This window comes from Engraulis encrasicolus, chromosome 5 (genome assembly GCF_034702125.1).
Source record: "Engraulis encrasicolus isolate BLACKSEA-1 chromosome 5, IST_EnEncr_1.0, whole genome shotgun sequence".
Lineage (NCBI taxonomy): Eukaryota > Metazoa > Chordata > Actinopteri > Clupeiformes > Engraulidae > Engraulis > Engraulis encrasicolus.
Genome location: NC_085861.1, coordinates 5,798,128 through 5,812,300, shown reverse-complemented (window position 1 = coordinate 5,812,300; position 14,173 = coordinate 5,798,128). Strand labels below are relative to the sequence as shown.

The 14,173-nt window shown below is 43.0% G+C and overlaps 2 protein-coding genes across 4 annotated transcripts in view; one reads left to right on the top strand and one right to left on the bottom strand.

Annotated features, from left to right (window-relative positions):
* Positions 1–253: 253 nt before the first annotated feature.
* Positions 254–4,025, bottom strand: pmvk (phosphomevalonate kinase). Of its 2 annotated transcripts, none has more exons than XM_063198548.1 (5): positions 3,915–4,025; positions 2,626–2,689; positions 2,252–2,404; positions 1,634–1,763; positions 254–526 (listed from the first exon to the last, which is right to left on the bottom strand). In XM_063198548.1, the coding sequence occupies exons 3-5, from the start codon at positions 2,336–2,338 to the stop codon at positions 348–350; spliced, it is 396 nt and encodes a 131-aa protein (XP_063054618.1). In that variant the 5' UTR covers positions 2,339–2,404; positions 2,626–2,689; positions 3,915–4,025; the 3' UTR covers positions 254–347. The 2 variants fall into 2 exon arrangements, with proteins under 2 accessions (XP_063054618.1, XP_063054617.1); XM_063198547.1 differs by lacking the exon at positions 3,915–4,025 and adding an exon at positions 2,895–3,043.
* Positions 3,551–14,173, top strand: part of decr1 (2,4-dienoyl CoA reductase 1, mitochondrial) — a 22,592-nt gene continuing 11,969 nt past the window's right edge. The window contains exons 1-5 of one of the 2 annotated variants that reach the window (XM_063198546.1): positions 3,551–3,836; positions 4,261–4,463; positions 4,826–4,883; positions 6,684–6,770; positions 8,498–8,645. In XM_063198546.1, coding sequence (XP_063054616.1) covers positions 3,759–3,836; positions 4,261–4,463; positions 4,826–4,883; positions 6,684–6,770; positions 8,498–8,645 — 574 coding nt within the window. In that variant the 5' untranslated portion in view covers positions 3,551–3,758. The remainder of the gene's footprint in view (positions 3,837–4,260; positions 4,464–4,825; positions 4,884–6,683; positions 6,771–8,497; positions 8,646–14,173) is intronic. The other variant, XM_063198545.1, reaches the window with a different exon arrangement.

Genomic DNA, 14,173 nt, shown 5'->3' with positions numbered 1-14,173 from the left:
GGTTCTGATCTCCCGAAAAATCGGGAACGAAACCGAGGGAGGTGGATCAGCCGTGCCGTTTGAGAACATTACTTGTTATGCTCTTGGTCAGACCAAGTCTCGAAGAGATTTGAAAGTGAATGATATTCAATCTCCCCGAACTGCCGGGGCCCCCAGACCAGCTGCCTCCCCATGCCTTGTTAGAAGTAAGGATTGAAGGCCCCCTAGATAAATTTGCCTTGGCCCCCCAAATGACTTAATTGCCCCTGCAATCCAATATTTAAACTATACTTTATTACATTCTCTTTATATAAAAAAAGTGAGATTTACAATTTCTATGCAAAATGTTTTTACAATTCATGATCGTTTCAGCCATTCACTATGACGGTCCTTTGTTCCATCATGTTGTGTCCCGATTTATGCCCAGCCAGTGTAAACAGTTGTGTTAGTTGTGTGTTCAAGGCGTCGTCATCTCCATCATTGCTGATGGTCCAGTCAAACTGCACACCCTGATCCAGACCACACTCAGACTCGGCATCGTCTATTCCTGTGGAGGAGAGGAGGCAACACGACAGGAACAGAGCACATCATTAGAGTACAAGCTCACTATCTACAAGTTGTCTTGTATGAAGTCTTGTATCATGTAGAATGGCAGTTAGGGGATGGACATGCAGTGCGTGCCATATGTTTATTTCAGAGTTACTGGTGAGTGACGTCACAGTGCAGGAACATAATTGTGATCCCTTCAATGTTGACGTGAAGTTGGTACATATGGATGGAAGGCTCATGGTGGGATAAGATACAGTTGTGGAGAGAGGTATAATGTAGAAGTGGAAGTTATGGACGTAATGGGCAGTCATGGGTGAGCGGTTAGGGCGTCAGACTTGCATCCCAGAGGTTGCCGGTTCGACTCCCGACCCGCCAGGTTGGTGGGGGGAGTAATCAACCAGTGCTCTCCCCCATCCTCCTCCATGACTGAGGTACCCTGAGCATGGTACCGTCCCACCGCACTGCTCCCCATGGGGCGCCACTGAGGGCTGCCCCCGTGCACGGGCAACAAAATGCAATTTTGTGTGTGTGCACTGTGCAGTGTTCACTTTTGTGCTGTGGAGTGCTGTAGCACAATGACAATGGGAGTTGCAGTTTCCCCAATTGGCTTTCACTTTCACTTACTTAATTACAACTCGAGTAGTATGATATTACACAGCTGCAACCATATAATGTACTACTAGTGTTGTAATTATTACATACACAACTGTACCAATGTTTCTACTTTCTACATCTCTGATTGAGTGGGTAGGGTAATAGTGAGTGCGTTCCAATATGTGGCCTTGCCTCCTCCACTTGTCTCCTCCACTTGTGCTTGTCTCCTCGTACCAGGAAGTAATATGTCATGATGACATCACTGACAACAGCATTATATTTCAATATCTTGCAAAAGCTCAATTGTAAAGTCTTTTTCTCATTTGCAATTGGGATGGTGAATGAAAAACAGTCCCTCAAAAGTTGTGGCTAGGCTGACAGCTGGGAAACTTTATCGTTTTCTCCACGGAGGAGGGGCCAGGAGGCGGGACGAGGAGACAAGCACAAGTGGAGGAGGCAAGGTCGCATATTGTAACGCGCCCATTGTGTAGAAGATGTTGCATGTGCTGACCTGGGGTGAAGCTCCATCCTCTCTGTTGCCTGGTTTCCTGTGAGGCCTCCACACGCACACAGCGGCACTCCTGAGGAAACTCCCGCCAGAACCACTGGACGTCCGACATGCGGCGAGCATCACTGATGATCTGGAGATGACCAGGAGGGAGAGAGAGGATGTAAACACCTCCAGTATCTCTCAAATATCAATCAGATCAACATGACAGGATGATGCACACTGTGTTTTCCCTTTCATGTTGCAGTAGGGGAAGATTAACAAAAAATCTGTGCCTTCTAAATAAGCATGAAGCATCTCTCAATTATATATACACTATATATGTGTGTGTGTGTGTGTGTGTGTGTGAAAATGTAAATTCATGCATCAGTATGTTAGTCATGTGTGTGTGTGTGTGTGTGTGTGTGTGTGTGTGTGTGTGTGTGTGTGTGTGTGTGTGTGTGAGAGAGAGAGAGAGATAGAGATAGATGATTGTCAATGTCTTGTTTTTATGTTAGTCTAACTGCACGGGAGACTAGTGAAACGCAATTTCAATCCTTTGTGACGTAACCCTGTTACACAGATTTTTGACAATAAAGTACACGTGACATGACTTGACTTGACTTGATGACGGCATCTTACCCAGACAGGCTGTCTGGCCTCTCTGATGGCCAAGCGACAGAAGAAGCCTGGATCCTGCTCTCTCTTCCTCTCTCCCCACTGGATCATGTCGGCCCTGTAGCGCTCCTTATACTGGCCTGCTCCCAGCAGCTCACTGAAGTCCAGACCATGATCCTAAAGGAGAGGCAATTGACAGCACAGCACATTGATAGTAAGCATGTAATAACAATGATCAATGCAGTAATATAACAAGTATAATGCAGTGCAAAATATAGAGTATTATTACAACACCAACACACTCTTGCATTCACCGGTCTGTCCACACAATCAAATGGAAATAAAAGAATGGACAAAGCTAAACTAATATAGCCTAATGACATTTAAGTTGAACTTACTTTTGCATATTGTTCTTTCAGGGGTCCAGACAGTCGCAGGATGCAACAAACTTCATCACCCAACCTGTTAGGAATAGCTTTTTAATACAATGACAACGTATTCGTTATAATTCTTAAGAATCGATACACATACAATCCACAGTAAAGTAGTCAACACCATTCAATGACACATTAATACTGCAATTGACAGTTCAGAATGACATCTTGATGCCAGCATTGTTGACCATCAAAACAAGAGCTCATTAAAGAGAAACATTATAAAAACTCACCTTTTCTGAATCAAATCTGTTACATAGTCCTTTCCAGATTTACGTTTTCCACTAAATATCAGAATCAACTGAGGTTTGTTGTCAGATTTTGTACTGGACATCATTTGTCTGACAGTAAGCGACCGCAGGGCTACTTTTCCTCATGTTCACTGGCCATCTTTATACATACGTATGACGTCACATGCATGTTTACCGTAAAGCATGAAAACAACTCACATTTACAAATGTAAAATTAAAATACTATATTAAGATCGTCAAAATATTTGCATAAATTTTCACTAGATTTTATAAAATATTTAATTTCATACCCCTCTCTCAAAGTTGAGACTTGGGTAAAGGAATATAAGTAGGCTAAAACATTGGCATGCCCTACGTATGTGGTTTTACGGTATCATCGAACGAGTGTCAGACCATGGCGAGGTTGAATCTATTGTGAAAGAGGGGATAGTTGATAAACGCCAAGTAGGGAATGTCTACAAAATATTTTTTTAATGTAAATAAATGGTAGAAGATATTATTTATACATATTATCTTATCTTAAAATTACATAAGCAAGAGTAAATAACATTTATACGTTACAGAGATGAAACCAAAAACTTCCGACACCCCTAATTGTTCTTCAGGATAGATTCGTCGTCTTAAAGGCGTAGCGTGAAATATGATTTGTGCTTTTAGTGTTCAATCAAAGAATATGGATACGTAACATATTCTTTGGTTCAATTGTGAATGTTTTCTTCCGACAATTCATCGACTTCTACCTTAGTTGCCACTGAATGTATTTGTTGTTGGACTTGTAAACATTAGTAGTTATTGCCTCGCTTCACAGTTCACAATTGGGTCAAAGGTCACGTAACTTTTGGAAACATGGCACTGACATTGCTCCGGCGGTTGGGAGCTTGCGATATAACTCTTCCAGTCACATCATCATCCACACGTTTACGGGTAAGATTGATTTGTGTCTGCAAGTTTCACTGTTATGCTGAAAGAGTTTCTGGAGTGGACCCTCCGGTTTGTACTGACCGTGTTTTGTTTGAGTTAACCACACAGGAAACTGATTGAGTGTCAAATTCTCTGTGGAAAAAATGCCAGCAAACTAGTTGAGCTGCAGTCTGCAGAATATCATGAATGGGATGTCTTCCAAACCGACAATAAATCCTGTATAACGTTTAGAAATGTAACATATGTTAGTTTTATTTGCAGCAGGTGTCAAAGGCAGTTCACCTTTCACCTAGTAACACTGCTCAAACTTTGTCCTGCTCAGTTGCAAAATGACAGTTGCCATGGCAATCTACATTTTGTTACAAATCTGCTAGATTGTTGTTGGTTTTTTACTCGTAATGAATTTGTATCAATCATTTTCTTCTAGGCATTCAGCAATGGCACTCATGCACTCCGCAAGAACACACCACCCCCGCAGGCTGTGTTCTTCCCCCCATCCGAGGGGGCGATGCTGCTCCCTGGGACGTATAAAGGAAAAGTGGCGTTCATCACCGGGGGAGGCACGGGTTTGGGTCGGGGCATGACCACCACTCTATCCACCTTGGGCGCCCAATGCGTCATTGCGAGCAGGTTGGTGTGTCTTTTTCTCACTATTAGCATTATGTACAACAACACAGAGTATTCAAAGTTATTATTATTACCTCCAAGCATACTACACGGATGGACGAGAAGAACAGGTGGTGATGCTGTTTGTGAATTGGGCAGACAGCAGCAAAATAGTTTGGTGAACAGCTGCTGCAGACGTAATTGTCTCAGCCTCCAGGTGAATTGGGCTATTGCACATCCTTGGATGCTGTGATTTGATGAGATAACTGCCATGCACCGCCAATACAAATGTTAAGTCATCGGCAATGTGCTGGGTAGAAGGAACATATGGTGTGACGAATAGAAAATAAAAATGTGTGTGTGTGTTGTTGTTGTTTTGTTTTCAGAAAGCTCGATGTTTTGCAAAAGACTGCAGCCGAAATTTCAGAGCAGACTGGGAACAAGGTGAGAATGGTCCATATTTGCTCATTGATGCAGATGATGGTAGTAATAGATAGTAATAGTTTTCACTTTGATGCTTCAAGCAATTAGCTCAGTCTGTCTTAATACTTCATTTTGACTTTGATTAGTAAGCTTACCTCAAGCTTTTGAATATACACTCGCCTCCAAAAGAGTTGTCGCCTACCCATCTGTTTGGAATAACAGCTAATAACCTGACTTTCAAATAATCACTTGGCTTCAGAAGTCACTCATATGAAAGCTACGACCCTCTCGAATGAAAATGTATGTACAAAAATAAATTTCATGCACCAAAGAAAGATTGACCCTTTAATGAACACAGACAGGGCAGATTTTGACAAGACGAAAGTTTTGTCGCCTATCGAACATAATGTGAAAATGAGCAGATAAGTCACTTCAAAACACTTCAAATATCCAGATCGGGTGTCATACTTAATCACTGATTCACTCACACCTCTCCAGAAAATCAACTTTGGCCTTAGGTGTATGTTTAGGGTCATTGTAATCATGGAAACAACACAATGAAAATCAATGGAGTTCAATGAGAGATAGTGACATATTTGCTATTCGTAGAGCCATACATTTTTAACTTCATGATGTAATCAATGATAAAAGCCCTCACACACCAGCAGCATGCATGCAGCTCCACATAAGAGTTGTATCCCTCCCATGTTTGACTTTAGGCACCATGCATTTTTTCCAAATTCTTCACCTTTAACACCAAAGAAGTCTCTCCCACTGTCCTGTCTCAAAAAAGCCAGCCAAGAGTATGTCAGGCCTAATTCTGACAAAAATGAAGGCTAATGGGACTCATACTCTGAAGTCAAGATCCCAAGATCAACCATTTTAGAACTGATAGCATCAAAACTATATGGTGTTGGAGATGAAGAATATGAAAAAAGAGAAATGGTGTATAAAGTGAAACATGGTACAGATACAGCTCTTATGAGGAGCTGCATGCATGCTGCAGGTGTTTGAGGGCTTTTATCATTGATTAAATCATGAAGTTAAACATGTATTGCTCTACGAATAGCGAATATGTCACCATCTCTCATTGAACTCTATTGATTTTCATTTTGTTGCTTTCCATGATTACAATGACCCTAAACATACACCTAAGGCCAAAGTCGATTTTCTGGAGAGGTGAGAGTGATTCAGTGATTAAGTATGACACCCAATCTGCGTATTTGAAGTGTTTTGAAGTGACTTATCTGCTCATTTTCACATTATGTTCGATAGGCGACAAAACTTTTGTCTTGTCAAAATCTGCCCTGTCTGTGTTCAATAAAGGGTCAATCTTTCTTTGGTGCATGAAATTTATTTTTGTATATACATTTTCATTCGGGAGGGTTGTAGCTTTCATATGAGTGACTTCTGAAGCCAAGTGATTAATTGAAAGTCAGGTTATTAGCTGTTATTCCAAACAGATGGATAGGCGACAACTCTTTTGGAGGCGAGTGTATAGGAAACACGCCAGGGCTTTTTCTGAACGGGGAAATAGGGGCGCTCCACCCTCATACCTCCGCGGGTGCACCCACTTCTTTTTTTTAAATATTTAAATTACTTTTTTGAGCGCCCCTAGTAAATTCCCCCCTTCACCCCCCCGCAACCTGCCATGATGCTCCCTCATGACAAAAATTCCTAGAAAAAGCCCTGCGTATATCATTAGTGCATTTTTATTGTGCAATACCATATTGTACAGTGTATTATTCAATTTGAAGTAGCAGTGTATTATTATTATTATATAGTTTAATGTTTTCAGCATTTCACTGTCTCATCCAACAGGTCCTTGCGGTCCAGTGCGATGTGAGGGACCCGAAGTCTGTAGAGGCTTGTGTGTCACAGCTCGTCAATGAAGTGGGCCTGCCTGATGTAGGTACTAGCTCTCCTCAATGAAGTGGGCCTGCCTGATGTAGGTACTAGCACTACTTAATGAAGTGGGCCTGCCTGATGTAGGTACTAGCACTACTTAATGAAGTGGGCCTGCCTGATGTAGGTACTAGCACTACTTAATGAAGTGGGCCTGCCTGATGTAGGTACTAGCTCTCCTCAATGAAGTGGGCCTCCCTGATGTAGGTACTAGCACTACTTAATGAAGTGGGCCTGCCTGATGTAGGTACTAGCACTACTTAATGAAGTGGGCCTGCCTGATGTAGGTACTAGCACTACTTAATGAAGTGGGCCTGCCTGATGTAGGTACTAGCTCTACTTAATGAAGTGGGCCTCCCTCATGTAGGTACTAGCTCTACTTAATGAAGTGGGCCTGCCTGATGTAGGTACTAGCTCTCCTCAATGAAGTGGGCCTCCCTGATGTAGGTACTAGCTCTCCTCAATGAAGTGGGCCTGCCTGATGTAGGTACTAGCACTACTTAATGAAGTGGGCCTGCCTGATGTAGGTACTAGCACTACTTAATGAAGTGGGCCTGCCTGATGTAGGTACTAGCTCTACTTAATGAAGTGGGCCTCCATGATGTACTGTAGGTACTAGCTCTACTTAATGAAGTGGGCCTGCCTGATGTAGGTACTAAGTTACTTTGGATGAAAGTGTCAGCTAAGTGTAATGTCATGAAGGCCTAATCAACGCCACAAACTTGAAGCCTCATGCCTTGTCCACACCAAGAGCGACCTACGCTGCCTGGTAGTGGAGGTAGCAGCAGAAGTTTCACCTTGAATTCTCTGTATTTGCTCTGGGCGTGACATTGACATGTTTGATTTAGCTATTCACATCACACAATCACGACGGCTATGGCTTGATAGCCTGGGACATTCAGAGTTATGAACATTCCAATTGTTTTTCACCAAACCGCATCATTAGCCAGGCCACGCCCTCCTAGTGATGCAACACCTTCTGAGTTGGTTCTAGTCAGGCCAAGAGCAATGTGAATATCGTTTCTGATCTCCAGAAAAATCGGGAACTCAACCCACTTTGTCTGACACCAGTCAACCAGTAGCAAACCTAGGGAGGCGGGTTAACCATGCCGTTTGGGAAACGTTAATTGTTATGCACTTGGTCAGACCAAGTCTCAAAGAGATTTGAACGTCGATGATAATCAGGCTACCACGTCATAGCTCATTACCATAATATTAGCTGCGGCTGGTGTGTTAACGCTGCAAGTCTGAGCGTGCGGGAACCGTAATGTTGGTCTGCGATACGAACCAAAAAATACTTGGTTTGTCTCATCTGGGTAAATCACAGTCACATACGGTTAAGTTTAGAGCCTGGTATGAACGCGGGTGGTTTGCAGGTAAGCACCTATTCTTCAGTGCCAAACGTAACTGGTGCAGGCATGGGCACGGGCACCGTCCTGGTCGGCCTGAAAACAGTACGAGTGAAACCTGCTGCCAGCCATTACCTCCACTGCAGGGGCAATTTTGGACTAATGGTTGGTTGTAGGTTTGATCACCCAACCCGACATGGAAATAAGTACCATTGAGCAAGGCACCTAATCTAACCCAATGCACTTTACTCCAAAAACCATGTACCTGTATAGCTGAAAGATGTTTTGGTAGAAGTCAATCAACTCTAATGTAATGTATGAATATGTCTGTAGTGTATTAGCTTTAGGCTGACTGTTATGTGTTTGTTCTTCAACCCCCAGGTGGTCATCAATAACGCAGCAGGTAACTTCATCTCCCCGTCCGAGAAGCTCTCTGCCAACGCCTGGAGGACCATCACGGACATCGTGTTGAACGGCACCGCCTACGTCACTCTGGACATCGGCAAGCGCCTCATCAAAGCTGAGAAAGGTGACGTGAAAATGTTTGTTCTTAATAAGCGGTCTCAACCATTCCATGATTTGCACTATACTGTACACTACATAGGGCAGTGGACTCCAATTATTTTCCCCTACGGACCAAATTGTGTATCGCAAATAAGGCTGAGGGTCAAACAAATTGCCCAAATGATGGCCACAGATTGCACACATATGTTTTCATTTGTTCCAACCTCATGGCGGGCCATATGTTTGCCATGCCATGCCCGTTTCCTCAACTTTCCTGTGTAATAATGTAGTAGTAATGATGTCACTAGTTACCTAGTAGAACTACTCCTGTCCCAAACATCTGTTTGCCAGGTTGGATCATTGACAAGACCACTGACATAGGGTGTGAAACAGGGTGATCCTGTGACTCCTTCACAGTTTCCAGTGTAATAATGTAGTAGTAATGATGTCACTAATTACCTAGTAAAACTAGTTTTAAAAAATCAACTCTCGGCCCTGCCGTGGCTCACACGGTAGGGAACGGCAAATGACCGGGCCGGAATCGAACCCAGGTCACTGGCATATGCCCTACCATTAGAGCAGTGTTTCTCAAACTTTTTCAGACCGAGGACCACTTTGTCCCCCCTAAAAATGTTCAGGGACCACCTGTCAACTGAATTGAGAGTTGAGGGGTGCTTATTTGACACTGCTAAATTTGATGCAGATCAATGACTTTTTATTCATATTACAAGCCTGTATTATTGTGGTGAAAAAATACTTCAGCCATGTTTAGCTTTGTAATTATGTTACAAATATAGGCAGTCTACTGCTAGCTCATCTTGGAAAAGTAGAAATCCCCTCGTGGACCACCTGAGCATTGTCGCGGACCACTGGTGGTCCCCGGAAAACACTTTGCAAATCACCTCATTAGAGCCATGGAAGGGCCTGCCACACACTCTCTGTCTCCTTCACCATCCTGTCCATTAAATACAAAAAAAAAATCAGCTCCTCGACTTCTTTATTCTCCCTCTAATTGACACTGGCACATTTGCACAGTGTTCTTTTTCAGCAGTGAATAGCCAGCTAGTGGTGGTAAGACGCAAGAAATTGGCTGCACTGTGCTAGTAAGGCCACCAGGTGGCAGACTCACACCTCCAGTGGAGGTAGGGATGGAAACTAACATAGGAAACTGCTCCCATACATACATCTACAATGCCTGTGTAAGCCTTAAACACATTTTTATTAAAATGATGGGTTTTTTTTTTGTTTTTTTCGTCAGTCACGTATCATATTAACTTTTTCTTATTCCGTGCTAGTTGCAGTAATGCCATGAGTATCAGGCTTACTACAAAAACACAATTGAGTTCTTTTTTTTTCTCTGGAATCACCAGTTGTAGAAAGAAATCATTGTGTCACCATAGCAATGGGGCCATTTCCCTTGCCGTTATGAAACTCTCCCCCCTGTGTACTGTATATTGCACCCTGGGCTGGACTGGACTGGCCATCTGGCATAGCGAGCATTTCCCGGTGGGCCCCGCACCCTCGCTATCCCTTATTTTCAGAAAAGTAAAAAATATATTATTTTTTAAACATTTCTGAAAATAGGGGCCCACAAGGGTGCGGGTCCACAGGGGTGTGGGGCCCACTGGGTGAGTCAGTTCTGCGCCACTATTATTATGAGGGGGCCCCTTTAAGCCAGAAGTGCCCGGGCCCTATTTGTCCCCCATACCAGCCTTGAATGCACCCCACCCCTCTGAGTGCTTGCCTCCATCATTCACTGGAGTGCATTTCCCACACATCAGGCGTCCGCCTCGGTGATGCGTATTGCCTATATGTGGTAATGTACACTCTTATTGCCTCATATTGTTGTGTTCCCGTCCCCAGCCCCGCGGGCGCTCTTTTGTGTTTTGTGTTATGTGCTTCATCTTAGTCAAGCCATGTGTGGTGCGGTCAAGAAGGGTCTCTGAAGCCATACACACACACACACACACACACACACACACACACACACACACATACACACACAAACACACACAAAACACGACAGAGGGCACAATAGAAGCCGTATACACGCGCACAACACCCGCACACGCACACACACGCATGCACACACATTCACACACACACACAAAACACGACAGAGGGCACAATAGAAGCCGTATACACACACACAACATGATAGAGGTCACAACAAAAGCTGTACACACACACACACACACACACACACACAACATGATAGAGGTCACAACAGAACACGACAGAGGGCACAATAGAAGCCGTATATTCAACATCACAGAAGGCGTAACGGAAGCCATATATTCAACATGACAGACGACATAATAGAAGCCGTATACACAGTACTGTACAACACTGTATACTGTATAGTCAGTCAGTGTCATTAATTATGAGTTAGCAATTAAGGATTCAAGTTTGTCAGAGGACGCACTCAACTTCTTGGAAAAAAATGGATGTCTTTGGTTGTGCAATAAAAGGTATCAACTGAAAGAAGAAAAATCCGCACTCGCAAACGTGGTCACCACGCACTGATGAAGGCTTGATAGCCGAAACGCGTCTGCTTTTGGACATGGTGGTAATACACAAATACTAACCCCAACTCCGATGAAGTTGGGACGTTTGGTAAACAGTGAATAAAATCAAAATGCTATCATTTTCAAAACATTCAATCTATTCATTAGATGGAGAATAGTGAAAAGACAACATATTAAGTGTTAAAACTGAGAAAAAATATTGTTTTGGGGGACATATCTACTCATTTCTAATTTGATAAATCCAACACGTCTCAAAAGAGTTGGGACGGGGACAATAAATGGCAGCAAATGTCGAGGAAGACTAAAAACAAAACAAAAGAAAACACTTAACAGTTAAATACATTAACCGATGAGATGATTTTATATAAAAAACAGTGTTAATTCCTATCTTGGACATGATTTCACCAGCTTAAATGGTGGGTGTATTCCTTGTCATGTTTTGCAATGTTTTCCTTTCTGTAGTGCTTACAGTGTGACAGGTCTTGACCAAAAACCCACCATTTTATCACCTGCTGGTCCTTATGATGGAGCCAAACTGTTAAAACATAGTAGAGAATGCAATTTGACCTTACTATGTGGCAGTAATCGAAGATCTCCCTTCAAAATATAATGCATGAGTGGCTTTTCATGCTGTTTAAAACCCATTTATACCATTCAGCACTGTATTTAACTCTACAGATGAGTGAGAACATCTTAACCAATGCACTACTGCACCCGCATGCCATCATGGAGGCTGACTTTTGAAGCTAGCACTAACACAAGTTGGATGGTCCATTTTTACTGTAGCACAGGATTTGCAATGCTCTATTATTGTCAAAAAGAATGGACTTCTACAACTTCTGCTGACTTCTGTAAGCAAAGGACAGTTTCCCATGTCTTCTGGGTCTATTTCAAGTGAGCTCAGGTGCTTAGGAGAATGTTACACCCCTGTATCATTTTCATGCATTAAGCATTCTTAATATGGTAACTTTTCAATAGCTCTAGCACTCCAGGAATTAGAGTGAGACTACAGCCAATATATATTTCATGATGTCATGAACCTATACAATGATTTTATTAACAAAAATATGTCTTATATACACTCAATCGTGGTAAATCAAAGGGAATTCAAAAATGTATGTAATAACTATGGTAATTATTCCCTTTGCATCTTTAATTCTGAGTGACTCAGCCTCTCTGTGATGATCCTATACCTGGACACCTATATTGTCCGTCAGTACAATTCATTTTGAAATGTTCTTCTTTGTTGTTTTATCTTATTTGGATGTTTACTAAATTTCACTGATCCCCGTCCCAACTCTTTTGAGACGTGTTGGATTTATCAAATTAGAAATGAGTACATATGTCCCCCAAAACAATATTTTTTCTCGGTTTTAACACTTAATATGTTGTCTTTTCACTATTCTCCATCTAATGAATAGATTGAATGTTTTGAAAATGATAGCATTTTGATTTCATTCACTGTTTACCAAACGTCCCAACTTCATCGGAGTTGGGGTTTGTAAATGATGACACTTAGTTTGTGAGTGCAGATTTTTCTTCTTTTAGGATAACATGTCTACCAACTGTACTCAACACGGCAGATGCATTTTTCAATATTGCACCTCATCACAATTCTGCAATTTTTCACTTTTGGTCAATCAGGGGGCCCCCTGGCAGATGGGAGGGGCCTAGGCTGCAGCCATCTTTATCCTGTGCATTAATCCGGCCCTTGTTCAGGATGAATTTGTCCCTGGCCTGGCCTGACCAGAACTGAACTGAACTGAGACCAAATCTAGGCACCTACATGCCCTTGCCCATGTCAGTGCACACGGCACACTCCACCCACGCAGTCAGTCAGTCAGTCAGTTGTTCTGGCTGAAGAGAAGAGAAGAGAGAACAGGAGAGGGGAGGGGGCCATCCCCTGATTGAAATGACCTTTCCCACGTCCCACTTCCCAACCTGAAAACAGTTATTAAGGACATTGCAATCAAGCTGTTGTGACAGAGCGGACATAAAGACGTAAAGGGATCCGCCCGGCTATGCAATCAGCCTGTTGTGAGGCGGCCTGCCTGAGCAGAGCGGATCCTTGACCCTGGATCTAACTATGCACAGTGACTTTGGCACCTTAACACTTTGGACACTTTTCTAGAGATAGAGAGGGTATAGAGAGATCTGACCTGGGAATATATGTTTGGTGTATATATGTGCAATGTTGTGTGTGTGTGTGTGTGTGTGTGTGATGTCTTTGTGTCTTCTTCTGTATTTATGTATGTATGCTACTTGACACCTTAATTTCCCTCGGGATCAATAAATGATACTCTACTACTCTACTACTCTACTCTAAAGATGTAAAGGGATCCGCCCGGCTATGCAATCAGCCTGTTGTGTCCTGAGCAGACGGACGTAAAGACGTAAAGCCAGGGGTGTCAAACTCAAATTGACCGAGGGCCAAAATCAAAATATGGAACGAAGTCGAGGGCCGAACTCAAGATTTATTTGTAATAAATGGACTAAAATCCTGCAGGCACGCACTTACTCATAGTTCAATTTCACACACACTGGCACATATTGTGTTGCATAGGAGTGTGAGCTGTGTCATTGGCCTGGGCCCGCTCATACTTCTGAGAAACACCAAATTTCACGTTCAAGTCTTGGTAAACTGTACATTAATGATGTATGAGGGTCAACTGTAATACACATTTGAAATGATCTCACGGGCCAAATAAAGTGATTCCGAGGGCCAGATTTGGCCCGCGGGCCTGAGTTTGACACCCCTGCTTTAAGGTGTCTGCCCGGCTATGCAATCAGCCTGTTGTGAGGCCCTAAAGATATAAAGGAGTCTTGCTAGGCCGGAGCATGCCTCCCTCAGACGCCGCTTCCGGTAGACGTGGTAATTAGCCAGTTATCTATCCGCACCGTGGGGGAGAGTTTAGCCTTTCTTTAATGTGGGAGCCATTGATTGCAGCCCCATCTTTGCTTCAAGCCATCGATAGATGATGTGGAGGGAGACTGCTCTTCATAACGCTTGTGTGTTTTTACTTGA

Bases quoted from the DNA above. Each gene is read 5' to 3' on its own strand.
- pmvk (XM_063198547.1), bottom strand. From the start codon at position 2,998: ATGATGTCCAGTACAAAATCTGACAACAAACCTCAGTTGATTCTGATA. The intron at 2,690-2,894 runs GTGAGTTTTTAT...TATTCCTAACAG, and splicing joins ACAGATTTGATTCAGAAAAG to GTTGGGTGATGAAGTTTGTT. The intron at 2,405-2,625 runs GTAAGTTCAACT...CCTCTCCTTTAG, and splicing joins TGAAAGAACAATATGCAAAA to GATCATGGTCTGGACTTCAG.